Source organism: Hippocampus bargibanti, linkage group LG20, assembly GCF_051943395.1.
Source record: "Hippocampus bargibanti isolate YZ-2025 linkage group LG20, ASM5194339v1, whole genome shotgun sequence".
Taxonomy (NCBI): domain Eukaryota; kingdom Metazoa; phylum Chordata; class Actinopteri; order Syngnathiformes; family Syngnathidae; genus Hippocampus; species Hippocampus bargibanti.
In genome coordinates this window covers 5,630,234-5,652,542 of record NC_142753.1, presented here as the reverse complement: position 1 = coordinate 5,652,542, position 22,309 = coordinate 5,630,234, and the positions used below count along the sequence as shown (strand labels likewise).

Genomic DNA, 22,309 nt, shown 5'->3' with positions numbered 1-22,309 from the left:
GCGCGATGCAAGATTAGCTTTTTAATCAAGTCGTCTGGGACTGAAATGTGAAGTGAAGTGTCGTCTTGAAACTAAACCCTTGGAGTTGCGCGTCTCGAGTAACCCACTCGAGTTTGATTGGCCGGCTCACCCCTGCCCTCCATCCACCGCTCGTTACCTGAAAGAGATTGTCCACTCCATGTGTCCAATCCATCATGAGCCTTTTCCGCAAAGCTCATCATCATCTCGTCTGACTTCGGTTAGCCAAAGAGCCAAAATGAGACGGTTAAATATGCATGTCTCACCGCGGCTTAATATCCTCCTTGATAATGTTTGAACCTTTTGACCCGAGCTAATCGGCGCTAATCACGCGGTCATGCTTCCCAGTGATCAAGCTAACGTGTTGCTAGCCGATGAGCTAGATGGCATTTTGACAAACTCCTTGGACAAAAACAAAAAACACGGTTACTTCTGTTCATCGAGAAGGTACCGCGACACTGGAAGCTAACATTACTGGAAACCGACATCATTCATTTCCCCGGAGGCATGTCGCTCTGACATCACTCGATTAATAGAGGAACAATTAATTATGACCTATTAGGCAGGCAAATTAGATTAGGTGGAAAGAAAGAATATATCCATGTGATAATATTACACCAGGATACGTTAATGTCTTTTTGGATGAGACGCGGTCTGTGATCTAATTATAGCCATGATAAATGCCATTTCTCATACGATAACACGTCTGTACCTCAACAAGGCCATTTTCTACATCGCAGTAATTTGATTACGTAGAAAGACTGTTCGGGCGAGAATCTGACATAAAGCAATGTGACAGAATGCGGCGCCTTTCAATCAAAATTTCATATTGACGGGACACTTGGCCCCATGCGGTCTTTGAGAGCCCTTTATTGAATGGGGGGGGGAAGCTAATGCACAAACACGCTATATGTTATTATTTTGAAATATAGATGCTGTTGTTGCTTCAAAGCAAGAACGCCTGCGACGATAAGTGTGACAATGGATTGTTAATATTTAGCAGCATCCTATCATACAGCATATATCAGTGGAAAGCCATAGATTTTATCATGAGGCCTTCAGTAGTACTACGTCTGAATTCATCCAGACTGAAAAAAGTGTGGTGTGATTTACTACAAGTCCACTAGAGGGTAACATTAGCCAGAAAATAAATGAATGACTTTTCATAATCATGTCCATTTTTTCTTGAAAAGTCATTCTTGAAAATGGCCTTAACAGTAAATCTGCAACGAAATCAGTTTCTTCTCCTCCGTCAGCCATTTTAGGTTGACAAAACTGCTATTAAATCAACATAAGAATATATTTGCTTAAGCAGCTCGCTACCGATATAGTATGCTAGCTCTGGCAGTATGCGCTTGTCACAAGCAGCTAATAATAAGTGCAGTTTTGCTAATTATTTGCGAAAACTCCGTCAAGCACCGTCAAGAAGGCGTGAGTACCGATTTTGGGTTGCCAACTCGAAATCTGATTGGTTCGAGCAACTGTTTGATCGACACTTATTTTCTGAAATAGCGCCCTCAGGACTGATTGTGAAGGCGTCCAGGTAGATTTCTTCCCCTGGTAACAAATGATGGCTGAAATGTGATTGGTTGGCTACATGCTTAAATACGAAAAACGCTCGTCTGGAAACAGCGCAACAGGGGAAAAGTAATCAAAGGAAGCTGACAGGCAATTTGGAATTATTTCATAATAATTCATGACAAAATATAATTAACATCAGTCTGTGATTTTGACGGTCCGCCACTATATATATATATATATATACACACAAGCAAACAAAGGCACTCAGACTGACAACGCACCCACTCACCCCTCGCTGCATTCTACTGACATCCAGCGACAGGAATAGAAAGCGCACCTACAGTAACCCTGCGTGTATGTGTGTGTGTGAGAGTGCGTGTGTGTGTGTGTGCGTGTGTGTGTGTGTGTGTGTGTGTGTGTGTGCGTGTGCGTGCGTGTGTGTGTGTGTGTGTGTGTGTGTGTGTGTGTGCGTGTGTGTGTGTGCGTGCGTGCGTGCGTGCGTGTGTGTGTGTGTGTGTGTGTGTGTGTGTGTGTGTGTGAATGTGCGTGTGTATGCGTACGTGCGTGTGCATGTGTATTAGAGTGTGTACAGACACACAAAATACACACACTGAACACTCACAAGCTCCCCACTTGCCAATACATCAGCGTATCGATCTGCTCACCGCGACCTTGAACGATCAGACAAGTGGAAGCGCCTCCATCCATCGCAACACCCCCATCCCTCCACCTACTACTCGCACTCACAGCCTCCGTAATGACTCAAGGGGGAGTCGGTGGAGGGGTAAAATAAAAGAGCCTGCTGAGAAGCACCTCGGAACCAGTGGGCTCTGCAGCAGCCTTATGTTGCGGCCCGCCTCCCCTCTAGGCAACAGTCTGTTGCGGGTAAAGGAACACAACTGGGTCAGCCTGTCTGAGATGCGAGCCATGAGTGGTGCGCGGCAGCCATGCTGGAAAACAGAAGCATCCATCCGGAGAAATAGGGCTTTGTGCTTCGCTTACGTAAGGCGCATGTACGTTTCCAGGATAGGCGCATCCGAAAAGGGAATTCAAGAAATGCTAATCAGCAGGTGGATGATGAAATGTTTCCTCCCGGGGAGGAAAGATGAAGCGAAGTCACGCCTTCTTCATGGAAAAGGGGTTTTAGCGAACGTGTTTGACGATCTAACACGTGGAAGGGGAGGTGTACGCCATGTTTCCCTGAGGCAAGAGCTTCGCTTGAACGGTGTGTCGTGAGAATATGATCTGAATATGATGGCGTGTGATGTGCATAGTCGGGTGGCGAGTGTAACGACTGGCAATCAGATTTGTGTTAACTCATTCACTGCCATTGAGAATATGACGTGGAGCGCCATTCCGGAATTTGTTCGGCTTTTGTTTTTTCATGCTTGGGTGCCGATAAAGCCCTGGCCGTGACCTGTGCCAATGTGTTTCTTTTCCACAAGGGGCAGTATTTGCCTTTTGTCCGTGTTAGCGCTTTGTTCCAGCTTCAGCTGTTGTTATAGCACTATATAAACCAATATGTATGTATTGCATTGTATTTTGGACAGCCACCCCAATTTCAAGCTCAGATAACTCCAGACCCATATCATTTAGGAATTAACTATTTTTCTGATGAAAAAAGAGAGTCTACGGTTTCTCACGTTGCATTGAATGTTTATGTAGTCCTAAACCTCCATATTGTGTGGGTCCTGGAATTCGAGTGACAATGACAAAAACCCTGGCACTGGAGTCAACACATTTTTGCACGTCTGGCACTGAATGAGTTAATAGTAATGGATTTTATTTTATTTTCTTTTATTGACTGAATATAATGAGTCTCCATGTTGTCAAGTAGCAATTTTTCGGAGCCCAAAATAACAGATCACAACTGTACCCAATTTGAAGATTGGACAGTGATATTGGATCAAAACCACAAAAACCTTTTTTTCTTTTTTTTTGTCGTTGGAGTTTCACTCTCAAATGTATTGATGACATGGTCACACAAAATGAAACTTGACGTTAGCTTTACTTTGGGGACTTTTTCAACGCATTGCCTGCAGGGTACTTCTCCACGATAATGATCAATAGGAGTGACAGTAAAACACTTTTCACCACTATTAATACCTTTACCGTCCACAAGTGTAAAAGTAGCTTGATGACAGCTTCCCTTGTGTTTTTTTTTTTGTTCTTTTTTTTACTGCTGACGAACACTGTCTGGAAAACTAATCATAGACTTTCCTGACAAATAAAGAGGTGCATGGACTATATATATATATATATATATATATATATATATATATATATATATATATATATATATATTAAATAATATATAATTTTTATTTTAGAAAAGCCTTCCCAGCCCATCACGGGCAATAATGAGCCCCGCAACACATCAGTCGGCTTGAGCGTATGCGCGCTCTTCATCATCGGATGTGACATCTGATGGCCCATTAGTTCCCAAAGTGCTATTTTATTCCCCCAATTCCTCTCCTTTTAGAATATTTAGACTGGACGCGTTTCACCGAGCTTGTCAACACCACATGCATTATTCATGCCACTGCCCCATCATCTGACACTCGGCATGACGCCACGCAACCCGGCAACGGCTCCGGCGACCCTGTGAACTCCACTCCGCCTTTGGCGTGCCCGCAGCGTCGCATTCATCGCAGATGTTTCGCCGTGCAATTAAAATACTTGCCTGGAAGAATGACCGAAGCGGTCTTATTTTTTTAATTGGACTGTTAAAAATGTGTTTGTGAGCCATTTTAGAGCGTGAAAGATAAACTGGGAACATTATAGGCTATCTATATATAGGCTATTTATCTATTTATTTATGTCTTATAAACAACCTTGATTCAACTGCCAACTTGTCAAAAGTGCATGCTGGGATCACCGCCAGTTCTTTCTTCTGTCCTGAAAAGGATTAGACGACGTGAAAGAGGGGGGGGGGGGGGGGGGACCTTTTGTCTCCTCAGTCATCAAACCTATTGTGACTGTGGTAGACGTTTGACGAGCCAATAAATGAAAGGCTTTTCACAGCTAATTAAGATGATGCTCGTACGTTATTGACGGAGGCTTTATGGGCGGCTGTGACTTGATGCACAGGTTATTTTTAAGATACCAGATGAGCACAATGCATAATTTAGCACAGCGTGCAATAAGTCTCCTGACCTGCCGAATAAAGGAAGTAATGGGCGGCTGAAATGATGGGGCTTCGCAATGGGGGAGATGGAGGTAGAGGAGGGGGACTCTTAGAAGCAAGTGCGATTATCTGACAGCCAATCAACAGCCAATACTTACTTCCTGTATCTGACCTTGCTGGACTTGTAACCATGGAAATGCCTTTTTTTGGACTAAAGCACAGCTCGTCATTCAAAACCTGTGTAGATGTGTGATCCCCCCCCCCCCCCCACACACACCCACACACCACCCTTTCTGTCCTCCCACCGGGGCATCTTGAAAACAGCCACATGCCGCCATTTTGGGCGTACATGAAATGCACGGTATGTGATTGTGTCCCTGACAAATATGCAGCAAAGGTGTACAACTGTTCCTGTTTCCATTAGCATGATGTGTTTTCTTTTCATTTGGCATCTATGACAGTCTGAATATTTCATGCCTTTTCCAGTAAGCGCTCAAATATTTGCGCAGCGTTTGTTGACAGGACGTGAAGGCGAACGGCGCGATAAGCTACGCGAGCGAATCAACCGATCGCAAAACGGCATCGCTGCAGTTCGGGAAACGACTCTAAATGGAGAATTAGCGTAATTTGCAACGCCTTTATTTCTGTCGTATTCCGTCTGAGCACTGTGTGCACACATTATTTTATTTGTGGTTTGTCAAGGAAAGTTCCAATAAAGAATACGTTGAAAATTAAAACAATTACGACACTGCGTGAAAAAAAAATCAATAATCGGCTGACATCATATAAGATCTGCAGTGGGCTCGCATATGAGCCTTGGTGCACCCCACGAGGTCAAGATGTTTGGAAAATGGACTGATTTATTTTATTCTCTCCTTATTTACATTTCGCTTGTGAGATTACACGAAACGATGAGGCAATTATCATTTGAGTATTTACATTTTCAAATCGCCTATGAGTGAACCTCATTTGCATATGAGCTCATTATCATGCCCCAGGAGGGTGATTAGACTCCACGGGGCAACTTGTTGTTGCCTATAAGAACGATGAGTGCGGAAGTGGTTAACGTTTTTTCTTTCCCTTCTTCTTCAAACCATCCATGGATGATCTGTCTGTGAAAACCAAACGCCACACTGACCAAATCCAAAGTTTGCACAGAGCAAAAAACGTTTCTTCCCTCTTTGGCGAGCGTCAAAAATGTTAACTCATTCACTGACATTCATGAATTTATTGGCCAATTGAAAATCTGACGTCGAGCGCCATTCCCGATTTTGTTCAGGTTTTGTTTTTTTCATGCTTGGGTGCCGATAAAGCGCTGGCCATGACCTCTGGCAATGGTTTTTTTCCTTTCCCATAAGGGGGCAGCATTTCCCTTTTTTCCATGTTAATACTTTGTTCCAGCTTGAGCTATTGTTAAAGCGCTATATAAAACAATTTGTATTGCATTGTATTTTGAACAGCCACCCTCATTTCAAGCTCATATAACTCCTGGCCCATGTAATTTAGGAAGTAACTCTTTTTTTTCTGATGAAAGAAGAGAGTCTAAGGTTTCTTCCGCTGCATTGAATGTTTATGTAGTCCAAAACCTCCATATTGTGTGGGTCCTGGAATTCCAGTGTCAATTACAAAAACCCTGGCAGTGTAGTAAACACATTTTGAACATGTCTGGCAGTGAAGGAGTTAATTGCGATTTTTATTTTTATTTTTTAAAAGGAAAAAAAATAGCACATTTCCCCCCCCCCCCCACCTCCTCTGGTCACAGGCTGTCAAAATGCAATATTCAAAATTAGATTGTATTTGGATAATCGTTTCAACTGTAATGGCTTTGCAGCCAGCAGGCATATTCCTATTGGCACATCATTATTAAACAAAAGTGACACCCAACCATCACTTTGCAGGCAGCGCCTGATAAACGTTCGGCAGCGTGCAAATAATATTAGTTCTGCTTCCAGAGTCAGCGGCTTATCTCTATCTGCTATATTGGGGGGTTGGTATCCCCTGTCTGCCGGCGAGGGCCTTCTGACAGAAGTGTCGAAATTTATGAGTAGCCCGTATGTGCTCGTACAAATAGGCTGCCGGGTGGCGCGCGCCATGTCACCCGCGTGTGGCACATTAACGCTTTTATATGTAAATGCCGTGTTGGCGTGCGCACGTGGGCGGCTCGGATAGATGGCGCGCGCGGGAAAAAAAAAACCATTCAAATGTAAATGAGCGTGTGTATTTGCGCCTGTATATGCAGACGCGACCCATATCATGGCATAATGAGATCCGCCACTGTTGGTTACCCTCAGACAGAGGTAATTACGCTTTGCACGTATTCAGCTGGGCCTCAATCCCGCTGACAGGCCTGTCCGTTTTGGCAACGGCGTGGCGGCAAATAGGAGGCGGCAAATGGGATGTGATCAATTGGAGCAGCGTCCGCTTTCTAATCAGCATCCCCAAACCCGCCGTACGATTCAAGGGGAGAATGTGTGCAATGTTGTCATTGGAAACAAAAAAAGTGACAAACGACGGCGAGCAAAATTACAAAAAAAATAAATAAACGGTGGGGAATGGGTGGGATGGTTCTTCATTGAAATGGGACAAAACCTGCTTGAGGTAGATTGATGACTTTTTTATATCGGCGATCTATTATTCTTTCTATTGAACTGTGATCTTGTTTTTTGATGTATTTATGCATGTATTTATTTGTTGAATTATTTTTTTATTTATTGAATGTTTTTATTTATTTAGGATAATCTGAGTTTTTGTTGTTTTATTTTTTCATTTGTTTGTTTATTTATGTGTATATTTATTCATTTATTATACATTCAATACAGCGTTAGAAACCTTAAAGGACAACCGACGTCTCCGGACAAGTTGTGTCCAGAATTTGTAAAATGGCTTCAAATGACTTCTATTGAGCGTATTTTAATAAGATTCCACCGCATATAGCTGTATTTTACGTTTTAAGACTCGCGCTGAATATTCAGGAAGTCTTGTTTTTGAGTTAGTGATGAGTCCGTACGTGACGTCACTAAAGGACCGCCCCTGACCGTAAAAAAGACGCATTGTAGCGGTCCTTCCATCACGTCAATGTATTTTGCTGTACTTGTTTGGTCTGGGGACCTCGTGTTGCACCCAAAAGCCGCCAGAAGGCCAGAAGAGGGCGTCCAAGCGCCATATAAGGAATTGATCAGCCTGTGGAAACGGAGGTGGCCACAGGAGGTCGCCATTTTGTGCCTCTTTTTTTGGGTGAGAGATTTCCCCCCAATGTTGCCTCAAAATGTCACAAATAAATTATTTAATCGATTGCAAACATGTATGCTTTCCTCTTCAGAACTATTTGAATCATATTCATAACTGGATGTGGAATAAGAAAGCATATTCTCCGAATCTGAAGCCATTGTTTTGATTCACTAGCAATGCAAGACGTCTTGGCCTGACGTCACGAAAGGGGGCCGGGACTTCTTGAAAATGCCCAATTTGCAGCTCAATTTTTTGCAGATTTTGGACACTTTAAGTTATTTTTGTTGGTGTTTTGCATTTAACTAAACATATCATACTGCGTGTTTTGGGTATTTTAGATGCTATAAAACGTTTTTCTGATGTCAGTTAAAAAACAAAAAAGTGACGTCGGTTGTCCTTTAAACTCTCTTCTTTCATGATAAATAAAAAGTTAATTTCTATATGATATGGGTCAGGAGTTATATGAGCTTGAAATGAGGGCGGCTTTCCAAAATACAATGCAATACATACATTTTTTTTATATAGCGCCTTCACAACAGTGGAAGCTGGAAGAAAGCGCTAGCATGGAAAAAGGGAAATGCTGCCCCTTGTGGAAAAGAAAAAAAAACATACCCAGAGGCTATGGCTAGCACTTTATCAGCACCCAAACAAGAAAAAACAAAACCCGAACAAATTCGGGAATGGTCATATTTTCAATTCCCGAATAAATTTGTGAATGGCAGTGAATGAGTTAAAGATGAGTGATATGATTTTTTTTAAATAAAGTGACTCAGCAGGAGGAGAGGAGGCATCACTTTTCACGACACTTCCATTGATTCATTTTTGGAAGCTGGCAGAATAAGTCGGAATCTTTTCTGTGGTGTGAGGCCAAAGAGTGCAAAACATCCACAGGCCACACGCCAGCAAAACAACGGAAAGTACAAGTTGACTTTTGACTTTGGCTAAAGGCACAAATAGCAGCCGCTTGTAAAAGTTGTCCGAAAACGCCTTCCAGGTTTTCGGCAAGTCCAGCCAAACTTGTAATTGCAAGTTTGTGCTACTTCATTTGTGTTGTATATCTGCAAAAAAAAGTTGCTTGTTATGAATTTTGCCTAGCCAGTTCAAGTTCCAAATTTCAAACCCCCATTTGAATTCATTGAGACGATGTTAATTGGTGTTGGTGTATTTTTTTATGGACTGTCCTCAGATTTTTCAATAAAGGCATTAAAGTACATCAAATGCTTTGCAATAACCGTGATCTGTAGTTACACCGTCAAACCAGAATTTGGTTTGCAAAACGGACACAGATGACAGAAGAGTCAGCCTCGTTGTCATGGTAGCAACATCACCCACCAATAATGGCGCCACCCTCCCTACCTGCCACTGTATAAACAAGCCAAATATTAGCTTCCCGTTAACTATGGAGCTCCGTGAAATATTATTTCAGGAAGCAATTCCCAAGCCGTATTGATTGGACAGGTTCGCCCCGAGACAACTCATTAAAAGAAAGTAAGTGCCTGACCTTTGACCTTGGCAATTACCGCGCGGGCTCATCATCAGCAGCGGGGTTGGGGTCGCGATCCGATTTCTGTTTACCGTTTGGTCTTTTGTCGAAATTTTGAGAACGCTTTCCAACGTGTCGGGCTGCGGGCTTGGGGGGGAGCGTTGTTTTTATAGCAGATTCGTTTGAGGGGGGGGGTGGGGAGTGTAGCGCGGGGAGACTCCGGAGAGGCGCTAAGCAATTTATACGTTCTCATCAAAGCGTCTTCTTTTGGACCCTCAAGGCAGGTCTTAATTGTTCGACGTGATATCTGTACCCCCCCCCCCCCCCCCCCCCCCACACACACACACACACCGTTTCCACTTGCTTTTGCCTTACTTTGACTGTTTTCGTCTCCCTCCCGACTCCCACCCGCCCTCCCTGCAGCTATTAGGAATTGGATTTGGAGCAGAACGATCCATTTAGTCTCCACCCCCACCACACACCCCGTTTCCCCCCCCCCTTTCCTCTCACCAGCTTCCCCACCTCCTCTGTAGGCTTCTCTCATCAAAGCCAAGGCTTAATCTGTCTATTTTTACCTGGAGGAATGAAAGGAAAGAGGATGAGGTAATGCTTGTTCCTGTCCGTCAGGTAGGCAGTCGTGCGCGTCTCGTTCGAGGAAGATTTGGTTAGCCAGCGCCCCCATGTGGACACAAATGAAATCAAAACAATATACTGTATTTTCCGGTGCGGTGTATAAGGCACACCCATAAGCCTTAATTTTGTTGCAAAGATGACCCTGTGCCTTATACGCAGGTGCACCTCATGTATTTTATTGGCACCCAAACAATAAAAAAATACAAGCTGACACACATTCAGAAGCATTTTGTCTTTTTTTGTCAAAACAAACAAAATACATTCCAGACATAAAAATAAGGTTGCAATTATTAACTCATTCACTGCCATTCACTAATTTATTCGGGAATTGAAAATATGACATAGAGCGTCTTTCCCAAATGTGTCTGGGTTTTGTTTTTTTATGCTTGGGTGCTGATAAAATGCAGGCCATGGCCTCTGGCAATGTTTTTCCTTACCATAAGGGGGCAGCATCTTCCTTTTTTCCATGTTAGCGCTTTGTTCCATATTCAGCTGTTGTTAAAGCGCTCTATGAATTAATATGTATGTATTGGATTTTGTACTGCCGCCCCCATTTCAAGCTCAGATAACTCCAGACATATATCATTTCGGAATTAACTCTTTTTTTCTGATCGAAGAAGACATTCTAAGGTTTCTTACGCTGCATTGAATGTTTATGTAGTCCGAAAACTCGAAATTCTGTGGGTCTTGGAATTCGAGTGTCAATGACAAAAACCCTGGCACTGGAGTGGACACATTTTTTGCACATCGTCTGGCAATGAATGAATGAAGTTTGATTCTTCATAGTCATAGTAAAGCTCTAATCTTATACGAGACCAAACTCTGCACGTAAAATCAGCAGAAAAACAGCAAATGGAACAATGTTGTTTAAAAAAAATATTTTACAAGCTCGCGACCATGCCCGCCGATGAAATACAAATCCGATTTGTATCCGCTTTTAAAAACCAGCAAAGAAGAGTACGTCGGACTGGTTAAGAAATCTCAACGAGCGAGACCAAAAATGTGTTTCTGATAAAACCTTTCCGGTCACTTTGTTGGTAATCTCGCACAGTTCTTTCCTCGTCTCACTCTCGAAGGTATTTGGAGAAGAGCAACATACATATTGTCTTGACTTGCCGTTTTTCAGTTATCTTTGTCGTGGCTTTGACCGTTGCAAACGTCAGCTGGGCGGACGCAAGATCTGCGCGGGTGGTCTTTGAAGTCGAGGTAGTCTTGGACAAAGTGCGGATGACGTTCGATGAAATGACAAAGTTTATCTGGACGGGGAAAAAAAAGGGTGAAGAGCATTTATACCGTCACGATAAATCCAAGGCATTCTTACCATAGCTGATTTTCCCATTATCCGGTCCGTCCAGCTCCATAAAAAAAAGTTCAACTTCGTTCACCCCTAACATGATTTCCAGAATGGAGGCCAGCTCGTCTTCATGGACCTCGCCGCTGTCCTCGTTTTCGTACATCTGCGCGTAAAGCCCGAACTTGGTTCATCAAAAATACATACAACAAAGCCGATATTGGTTAATGGGGGTTTTAACCTCGAAAGCCAGCTTGAGGGTCTCCATTGACCTTGATGGTCGGTAAATGGTGGACGCAGCGATAATAAAATGTCTGATGTCTATGTGTCCGTCTTTGTCCTGGACAAAATAAGCAGGATTGAGTGTTCAGTGGTGGGGAGGAGGGTGTAAAATACTGCATGTTATTTTAAATTGAGAAGAAGAAAATACACGTCATTCAGACATTAAGATTGCATTCTACAAACTGTCCACTAGAGGGTGCCAAATAAAACGAAGTCAAGAGCATACCATTTGATAATCTTGTCTTCAAAGTACAGTCAAACCTCAGCTTTCGAACGTCTCGGTTTTCGACCAAAAATGTCCGATTTTTTTTTTATGCATTGGTTTACAACCAAAAATTGGATTGGATTGGATTGGATTTGCCTTTATCAGTTCTCAACTGAACTGAGGGCACCTGAATACACCACCCGAATCCCTCCGCTTCCTTATATGTCACTTCCTGTTGTCGCGTCTCATTGTGATGTGTGATTATCCCTGTGTAGCGTTTCATTGTGAGCAGGCGTGTTTGTATTGTTCAATCACGAGTACAATTCACTCATTGATTACATTGAATTTAATGAGAAATGTTTCGGTTTTCGACCAAATCGGTTTTCAAACAGGTTTCTGGAACGGATTATGGTTGAAAACTCAGGTTTGCCTGTACATGATTAGAAAATATGCAGTTAGCATTTTTTTTTTGTTTTAATGGACTCATCATCTGTTACGTCTGAATACCGAACGGTTAATTGATCTTCTACCTTGACAAAGAGGCTGCTAACTTCCCGGAGTGTATTCGTAACAGGAAGTTGAAGGAAGCACGCTAGGTCTTCTAAATTCAGCTGATGTCTTTGCAGCTTCCTGGCTCTGCTAGCCTGCTCCTTCAGCAGGTTGTTTGTCATCTTCAGCCTGGGGAAAGAGACAAACGCGGGTTAGCCAGTAAATTGCTAGCTATTCTTTAGCCGTATGCCATAGAGGGTTTTTAACTGATCGCGGAAAGGCCTGCAACAAAACCCGCACGATCAACAGCTTGACTGCACTGCAAATGTTTACGCGGCATGCTAACGGTTTCCACTTTTGGTGTGTTGACAGAAGATGTCAGCGTCATCTCGACTCACCCCAAGCGGCGCGCCAGCTGATTGAGCTCCAGCAAGCTACTGGGATCGTGGATCCGCAGGGGTCCTTCGGAAAACGTGATGTCTCGATCCTCGAAGGAAAGATCTGCGAGCGGAACATCCAGTGCTCTGTCGGCGATGGAAGGTCAGTCATCCCAAAATTTCACATGCATGCTAACCGGCTAGGAATCGCACGCGTGCTCACTTCGCCATGAGTTTCCGAACGTTACTGGCGAACAGGGTTGGGTTTTCTTTCTCCTCGTCAGATGGGGTATAAACGGGCAAGTACTGAGGCAACACAGAATGTGAGCTAAATAAACATGTCGCCGCTGGTCCCGTTGGACTCTCAACATCTCACCTCGACCTCCATGGCGTTGTGAGGCTGACACAAAGTGAGCCATAAGATCTTCAACCTGGGAGACAGTGAATGTGGTTTTAGAATAAACGACCATGTAAAGAAAGAAAGAAAGAAAGAAAGAAAGAAAGAGAAAGAAAGAAAGAAAGAAAGAAAGAGAAAGAAAGAAAGAAAGAAAGAAAGAAAGAAAGAAAGAAAGAAAGAAACCACAGCAAAGTCAAGGAACAGCTGGTTGGCGGTTTGCGAAACAGTGTCGCATTCCTATTGGGCTCGGCTCTTCACAAAACAAGTCCGCGGTGTGTGTCATGCAGTTTGTGTCGGTGTGGTTTCACTCACCCTCCGGGCCCTTTCCACGTCCAGGAAATTGTATCCTGCAGAAAGGAAGTGGAGAAAGTAAATGACAAAACTCCTTTTTTTCAGATGAAAGAAACGTTTACATAAACTCTGTTTATGTAGTCCTAAAACTCAATATTCTGTGGGTCCTGCGATTTGAGTGAAAATTACAAAAAACCCTGGCACTGGTGTGGACACATTTTTGCACATCGTCTGGCAGTGAATGAGTTAATATCAACAGCCTTGTTTGTAAATGAAAAAAAAAATGTTTTTTAAAAATTGAATAGATAAGTAAGCTGTAAAATAAACTTGTGTGCATATTTGAAAGGTTTCACCCTTTGAGGCGAGTTTAAATGTCGTCTAGAGCGGATCACATGTCGAGACGAGTTTCAGCTTCGATGCAGCTTTTCAGCAATGACAAATGTTACGAATACATGTCACAGCAAGCGTTAAGTCAAAAACGAGTACATCGGTGCCTTGAGGTGCGAGGCCAGTGCGCTCCGTGAACATGGTTATAACTCAAATCACCCTCCTCCATTGAAACCAATGGAAATGCCTTGAATCGGTTCTCACCTCCCGCCCAAAACTATTTTTTGTAATGTGTCTTTCGCCTGAATTCATAAAAAAACTGCAAAACTTAATGAAATTGAATATAAAGGATGCAACAAAAAATCTGTTGCCACAAAAAATGCTATGTACGTTTACCGTTATGTGTTAGCATTCAGTCAAACGTCTTCAAGGTGAAATTACCGAATTTGGTTTGAAGTACACAGGTCTGTGTGAGCATCTTACAGTAATAATTGAGATCAGAAAACTTGAGAAACTGAGGGAATCTACTGGCTAGTAAGTCATTTATATTTTAGGAGGGGAGGGGTATCGAGAGACATGACACCTGTGTGTGTGTATGTGTGTGCGTTTGTAAATAAGAGATAGGCAAATGACGAAAGGGCGGGATGAAATATCATCCGACTAGAACATTGAAGTCATTCAACAAAAGAAGGACATGTCCATGTCACGTGACAGCAAACCATAGGAAGTGTGTGTGTGTGTGTGTGTGTGTGTGTGTGTGTGTGTGTGTGTGTGTGTGTGTGTGTGTGTGTGTGTGTGTGTGTGTGTGTGTGTGTGTGTGTGTGTGTGTGTGTGTGTGTGTGTGCGTTCGTGCGTGCGTGCGTGCGTGTGTGTGTGTGTGCGTGCATTTGCAACAAGTGTGTTCCCGTTTGTGTATTCACATGAGTACGTGAGTTTAATATCCCCCAGATCTGATAGTCTTAAAATTGTTTACCAGTTTGTTTGGGTATCGCAAGACCACCGGTTGCACTGGGAGTCCGGGGATGAAGGCACCTGGCGAACCACAGCGAGAGTAGGGGGAGGGGCAACGAATCAGCCATTATTCGGCGAGCACACAGACAAAAACACGGCGGCGAACAATCGACACAATAGAATCGAGCAGTGGAATTACAGAGTTGAATGAACGGGGGGATTAGGAAGGGACAGTATTTGACAGCAAAAACACAGCTGGGCACAGGAAGCGAGGGGATTACGATACGCTGGTGGTGAATCAACAGTGCGCCACGTTCATTTTGTTGACGTGACCTCCCAATGCTACGCACGGTGGAGAGTAAAAAGGAATTTGGATCTGGAGGCGGGCAGAAAGCTTACAAAGAATTAAAAGATCAAGAGTCAAAATTCATATTGCTCGTCGACAACGGTTCGGGTGCGCTTTCAAATATCCGCCTGCCTGTTAAGTATCAAATCAAAAATTTTTGAAGGTGGGGGCCAGGAGGGCAGGCAACTTTTGCTCACAAAAGTCCGACTTTCAATGAAAAAAAGATGCATAATTATGCATGTATTTATTTATGTATTTACTTGTTTATTTATTTTATTGTAAATTTTATTGTATTTTTTGTGATATTTAGTTATATTTATTTATTAGTTTGTTTGTTCAATAGTTTATTTTTTTAGTTTATTTATTTCAAAGTCAAAGTCAGCTTTATTGTCAAATATGCTAATATGCATGACATACAGCACAGATGAAATGACTGTCCTCTCGGACCCAGCATGCAAGGCACTTATAATGACTTTAACAAACATAATAAACATGAAAACGGCAATTTGTTTAGTTATTTAGTTATTTTAATCGCTCTAAGAACCTGTCGAGTAATTGACGTTTTTCATACCCGCCTTGAACAAGATGAGGCTTGACCTGTTGGTGCACGTCCCCTCTGGAAAGATCATAATCTAGATTTAAAAAAAAAACAAAAAAAACATTGATTTTGCGTTGAAAATAAAAAATTCGGGATTTGAATACGTTACCTGAGACCATTCCCCTCCAGAGTGCGCTCTCCTTTTGATCTCCTCAACAGTTCGCTTCCTGGAGTCCGGATCCGAGCGGAATACAAAAACCGGTCTGATGTACTTGATCAGGGCTGAGGAGAAGGATAGATACAAAATAGATATTTAATAATAATAATAATAATAATAATAATAATAATAATAATAATAATCAAATTAGAAGTTAGGTCTAGTGTGTGACTCACTTCCCCATAAGGGAATACTGCCACTCTCCAATTTGGTGACAATGGAGCACATGGTGCAGGTGACAGGGATGGCGTCAAAGTAGGTGGAGTGCGGCGCCACAGTGATGATGGGGGCCTCAGAGGGCGGCACCCGTTGACCTTTCACCTTAATCCAGTGGAAACCTCCACAAAACCACATGGCCCGCATGATGACGCGCAGGGAGAGGTCGATGATACTGTCAAGAACACAACAAATGGCATGCTACATCCACTATGCTTCATCCAAAAATAAAATAAAATAAAATAAAATACAATACAATAAAATACAATAAAATAAAATACAATAAAATACAATAAAATGAAATAAAATTAAATTATATGCATCAATTTGTTATGGAACAAACAAACATTACTTGATGCTAGTTTTAGAGCTGACGGTCACGGCTAGGCTAACGCAGGCTTGCTAAATTCAATCATCTGTGCTGATCTTGACCTGTATTGCTGATGTAAACCAACTGGATAAAAAATAAATTAAAATAAATAAAATTGGGGCTGCATAATTTGGATGTCGGGGGGTGCAATTTAAATGTAATCAAACATCAGGCCTTAAAAATGACATTTCAGTTATTTTTATTGCAGTCAAATGTCAAAACCGACCAAATGTGAGTCCTAGGATTAAAATATTCCACCCATATAAACGTGCCCACCTTCTCCACCACGTCTGTGGCTCCACAACGTATGGCGAGCGTCCCAGCGAGGCCGCGAAGGCGAAGGGCCAGGCCAGCAGCATGAGAAAGGACACCGCAAGTAGTCGAACCGGAAACACCGTCACAGACATCAATCCAATCTAAGGGAACGGAAAAGAGATCACGTACGTGAGAGTTAAATGCAACACAGTATGTCGCGCTTTGTTCCCGGGCCAGCGTTTTTCATGGCTTAACGCGGACGCTAATTAACACTGGAAGCACGGCAACATTACGCAAGGGAAATAAGGATTTGATTTGGTTAGACATACAAATTCATTTAACATGGCACATTAATAGGGCTCGGTTGCCCCTCGAGTCCGTAACTATTTTTTTTAATAGCAATTAGATGTTATTTGCATAAGAGGAGTTTAAAACCGGCCATACGTTAAGACAACGGCAAAACCTCTACTTTCATTTTAAATGTCTTTAAAAAAATATTGTTTTGTTTTTTGCGTTAAGCATTTTCAACCATCCCGAAAAAACAGCAGATTGGCGGAGAAAAATATATATTGTGACTTAAAGGACAACCGACGTCTGCGGACAAGTTGTGTCCATAATTTGTAAAATGGCTTCAAATGACTTCTACTGAGCGTATTTTAATAAGATTTCACCTCATATAGCAATATTTTACGTTTTAAGACTCGCTCTGAATATTCAGGAAGTCTTGTTTTTGAGTTGGTGACGAGTCCGTACGTGACGTCAAGAAAGGACCGCCCCCTGACCGAAAAAAGACACATTGTAGCAGTCCTTCCAACACGTCAATGTATTTTGCTGTACATGTTTGGTCTGAGAACCGTGTTGCACCCAAAAGCCGCCAGAAGAGGGCATCCAAGCTCCATATAAGGAATTTATCAGCCTGTGGAAGCGGAGGTGGCCACTGAGGTCGCCATTTTGTGCCTCTTTTTTTTGGGTGAGAGATTTTCCCCCAATGTTGCCTCAAAATGGCACATATAATTCTTTAATCGATTGCAAACATGTATGCATTCCTCTTCAGAACTACAGTAAAGTCTCGTGATATCGATATCGGATATATCGATAGTCCCGGTTATATCGATACTATTTCTATGCACGCACGGAGAAAATTACATGCAAACAGGGTCGGATATATCGATAGTCCCGGTTATATCGATATTTTTTCGGACTCCCTTGAATATCGATATAACGAGACTTTACTGTATTTGAATCAGATTCATAACTGGATGTGTCACAAGAAAGCATTTTCTCCGAATCTGAAGCCATTATTTTGATTCTCCAGCAATGCAAGACGTCTTGGCATGACATCACGAACTGGAGGCGGGACTTTCTGAAAATGCGCAATTTGCAGCTTAATTTTTTTGCAGATTTTGGACACTTTAAGTCATTTTTATTCGTGTTTTGCATTTGAATAAAAATGCTATAAAACGTTTTTCTGATGTCAGTTATGAAACAAAAAAGTGACGTCGGTTGTCCTTTAAGGAAGTAATAAGTTGAAATCTGGGTATTGATCGCATCTGATGGTCTCATCAGACAAGATAAGATATAATACAAATAATTTAGACATGTGGATATGAATAATTCAGATGCACCTTTGAATAATTGAGGCGAAAGTGTTGAAAACGTAGAGGAAAGCGCTTAGCAAACATTATGCAAAGGGAATACCACCCCAACGCTCAAGTCACATGAGGGTCAGCCAGGGCAGAAATGAGGATGACAAGTCAGCTGACTTGAATGAGCTTTTCTTTCGCTGAAACACGGGTGTGCGTTCAAGCAGGGCGCCCGCAGTGCGTACCCCATGTGGCATTTCCAACCCCTTTTCTGCCTTGCGGCCATCTTCTCCTTCAATTGCATCAATGAGCATTTTGTCGCCTCTTTCGGGCCTTGCCGGTTACCCGCGCATATCCCAGCGTCGTCTATCCGTCTCCGGAGGAACCCAGGTGCACACCGCAGGGCTGTATTAATAAATCAACAGTTATGAGTCTGATTTAAGACGCTCTATAACGCTTCTTCCTGCCTCCCGAACCCCCACTTGGGCCTGATCTGATGCATCGGAGCGTAACAAATCCATCTGAGAGCATCCTCTTGACATTTTCACGGGAGCCGGGGGGGCAACATCCTTCCATTTTCTAATCCCTTGAGCTTCATGAGGGTCGCGGGTAACCGATCCCAGTAGTCAGTCCGTGAGGTGCACCCTGAACGGCAACCCAGCCATTTAGTGTGTATAACCATCCGCGTTCATAATCACACCTCGGGACAATTGAGAGTGGATCCGTGAACCTGCCATGCAGGTTTTTGGAATGTGGGAGGAAACCGGAGCACCTGGAGAAAAGCCACACATGCATGAGGAGTACATGAACACCTCACACAGGAAGGCCAGGGGGGGCAGATTCAAACTCTGCACTGTATAAATAAATAAATGAAAAAGGTTCAATTAATCAATCAATCAATAAATAAATATTTGGATTAATAGATGTATAAGCAAATGAATAAAGTAAATAAAGTAAATAAATAAATGTCTAATCTCTAAAAATATTTGTTACAAAAAAATAATTTTCGAAAACCATTGAAGATTAAAGACAGCTAAGATACTGTTGTAGCATTTGTGTTTTTCTTTTCAGTCCTGCTCGACAACTCGACATTCCTGCTCCCTCTCCCAACATATACTTTTTAACGTTTGTCAGCTGGTTAGGGCGCGTTCCAGATTTTGAAATCCTGTTGTGAGGAAAGGTGGGGGGGGGGGGGCGTTCTTCTCTCCAATTGTCATGTAAAATGGGTTGCGACATGTTCCACACTTGAAGTCACGGTACACCTGAATTCTGCATCTGACATCAGATATGGATCTCAGAAGACCCGAGTGGGGTTGGGGGGGGGGGCGCTTTAGCTTCTGCTGATGTTTGATAAAACGCTACCTGGGATTGGGGACATCACGGCTCCACCAATGTCAGGTTGTTTTGTTTTGAGCTGGCAACCATGACGGTGTGTGCGCCGCTAAAAAATGTCTGACTCAGCTGAAATGAGTTCCACAGGCTGTCTATCAATTTCCTGACCTGCTGGTGCGTTATTTCTGCTTACATAACATATTAAAGGACAACCGACGTCACTTTTTTGTTTCCTAACTGACATCAGAAAAACGTTTTATAGCATCTAAAATACCCAAAACACGCAGTATGATATTTTTATTCAAATGCAAAACACCAATAAAAATGTCTTAAGGTGTCCAAAATCTGCGAAAAATTGAGCTGCAAATTGGGCATTTTCAGAAAGTCCCCCCCCCCCCTAGTTCGTGACGTCACGCCAAGACGTCTTGCATTGCTGGAGAATTCAGATTAGGAAAAGATGCTTTCTTGTTACACATCCAGTTATGAATATGATTCAAATAGTTCTGAAGAGGAAAGCATACATGTTTGCAATCGATTAAAGAATTTATTCCGTGCCATTTTAAGGCAACCTTGGGGGGAAATGGATCACCAAAAAAGAGGCAGAAATGGCGACCAAGCTCCTGTGAGGAATTAATCAGCCCATTTCCACAGGTTGATAAATTCCTTGTATGGAGCTCGGTCGCCCTCTTCTGGCTCTTTTTGGTGCAACATGACGTTTTCAGACCAAACAAGCACAGCAAAATGCATTGATGTGATGGAAGGACTGCTACAATGTGTCCTTTTTTTCGGTCAGGGGCGTTCCTTCAGTGATGTCACGTACGGACTCGTCACCAACTCAAAAACAAGACTTCAGGAATATTCAGCGCGAGTCTTAGAACGTAAAATATAGCTGTATGCGGTGGAATCATTGTAACATACGCTGAGTAGAAGTCAGTTGAAGCCATTTTACAAATTATGGACACAACTTGCCCGGAGACGTCGGTTGTTCTTTAACTCATTCACTGCCATTCAAGAATTTATTCAGGAATAAAAAAGATGACGTAGAGCGCATTTCAAGCTCATATAACTCCAGACCCATATAATTGAGGAATTAACTCATTTTTTTTCTGATGAAAGAAGATAATCTATGGTTTCTCATGCTGTATTAAATGTTTATGTAGTCCTAAAATTCAATATTCTGTGGGTTGTGGAATTCAAGTGACAATGACAAAAACCCTGGCACTGGAGTGGACACATTTTTGCACGTCACGGCAGTGAATGAGTTCAGAGTGACAGGAGTTGCCTTCATGCGCAAGTGTACACACCCTTGTTATTCATTGGGAGGTATTTCAACCAGCCACGACTTGAGTGTTGTATTGTTGACAGGCCCACATCTTGACATTCTGATTTTATCGTATTCATTTTTTTCATAGTCATATAAGAATTGATCACCGCCCATGCAGTTTCAGTTGTGTTTCACTTGAAGTTCATTGACTTGTAAAAAGTTTCCTGTTTGGCTTTGGATCGTCCACTGTATCTTTCAAGCCTAGGGCAAGTCTAAAGTTTGTTGATGTCAAACACTCTTATCCGAAGTGGAAAAACACACTTCAGCGCCACGTTAGTCCGCACCAGTGGGAAAAGCAGGAAGCGGAACATCTTGAGTTGATATTTATGGGCATCCTGATGTCATCTGGTCCGAAACAGTTTAGAAGCTGCTTCAAACGCCTTGTGGATGAACGGCAGTGATAAGCGCCCACTAACAACCTTCCATTAGCGAGATTGGCAGAAGATTAAATAATACGAACGCATGGATGAGAACATTGCTTAATAACACAAAAGTAGGGAAACTCAATTTTGCCCACAGAAACTTAATGGTGGAAAATATTTTTTTAACCATGCCTTTGTATTTGACATGCATGTTCACCCAAAGCTATGCTCAATTCAGGACTGGAAGCTCAACTGTTCATCATTGAAATCCTGCAAAGCTTCAGGTTCACATTTGCTTTGCCACGACCGGTCTTGTCTTGTTACGCCATGAACATTACGGCAACCATTTAGCCTCGAGTGTTATGGTTAGACCTTTTCTACATGATGCTAATATTAGCTTGTAATTTTTTAACCTAACAATGAGCTGTTCTTTTTTGTGCCAGTGAGAGGTTACGAAATGATGACATGGCGCTACTTTTGTCTAAATGAAGCGCCACTTCAACATAGTTCTCAGCTTCAAGATGGCACGAGATGAGGCGAAATATGCCTTTTGTCGAAATGAAGTACTTCAACTAACTGCAACAAAGTTCCTTGGCAAGGGGGGCGTTTCAAAGAGATTTGTCATATTTGTGTTTCATCACAATTAATGTTCTTCAGTGGCAGTTATTCACGAACACACTCAATCGGAGTAAACTTTTTTTTTTGTTCATTGATGAACCAACACAAACATCCGATAAATATGCAGGGACTTACCTTTATTTTGTCTGCCATGCTGAATTTTAAAGTATGAACAAAAGGGTTCCTGCACCACCGGGAGGGTGGAATGCCCGATGAGTTCATTGCTGCCCCCGCAAGCCAAAAAGTAGTGATCAAATAACAGTGAAAACTTGAGTGTATTTTCCTCTAGAGTCGTTGTTTTATGTTGTGCGTGAGGCGTGTCAACGTCTTGTTTTGTTCCATCGGCCAGCGAGCGCAGAATTGCGCTTGTGCAGCGGCACGACGCCCGTGGGGGGGCTGTAGCAATTTAGCGAGATTGCACACATTCAGTTCCGGTTTTAAAATAAAAGCATTCGATGGGGGCTTCGACTTTGATACCACTCCCGACAGCCCGTGCGTTGATTTATTGGCACGTTCGTGTTACGTTGG

The 22,309-nt window shown here is 42.6% G+C and overlaps 1 protein-coding gene across 2 annotated transcripts; it reads right to left on the bottom strand.

The window, feature by feature from the left end:
* Positions 1 to 9,888: 9,888 nt before the first annotated feature.
* lpcat1 (lysophosphatidylcholine acyltransferase 1) lies at positions 9,889 to 22,177 on the bottom strand. 2 transcript variants are annotated; one of them, XM_089023327.1, is made up of 15 exons: positions 21,917 to 22,177; positions 18,391 to 18,550; positions 16,584 to 16,723; positions 15,898 to 16,112; positions 15,674 to 15,786; positions 15,538 to 15,598; positions 14,643 to 14,701; positions 13,364 to 13,398; positions 13,031 to 13,085; positions 12,878 to 12,960; positions 12,676 to 12,801; positions 12,319 to 12,466; positions 11,543 to 11,641; positions 11,332 to 11,467; positions 9,889 to 11,266 (listed from the first exon to the last, which is right to left on the bottom strand). In XM_089023327.1, the coding sequence occupies exons 2-15, from the start codon at positions 18,457 to 18,459 to the stop codon at positions 11,133 to 11,135; spliced, it is 1,473 nt and encodes a 490-aa protein (XP_088879453.1). In that variant the 5' UTR covers positions 18,460 to 18,550; positions 21,917 to 22,177; the 3' UTR covers positions 9,889 to 11,132. The 2 variants fall into 2 exon arrangements, with proteins under 2 accessions (XP_088879453.1, XP_088879452.1); XM_089023326.1 differs by lacking the exon at positions 18,391 to 18,550 and having other exon boundaries at positions 9,891 to 11,266; positions 21,917 to 22,175.
* Positions 22,178 to 22,309: the final 132 nt, after the last annotated feature.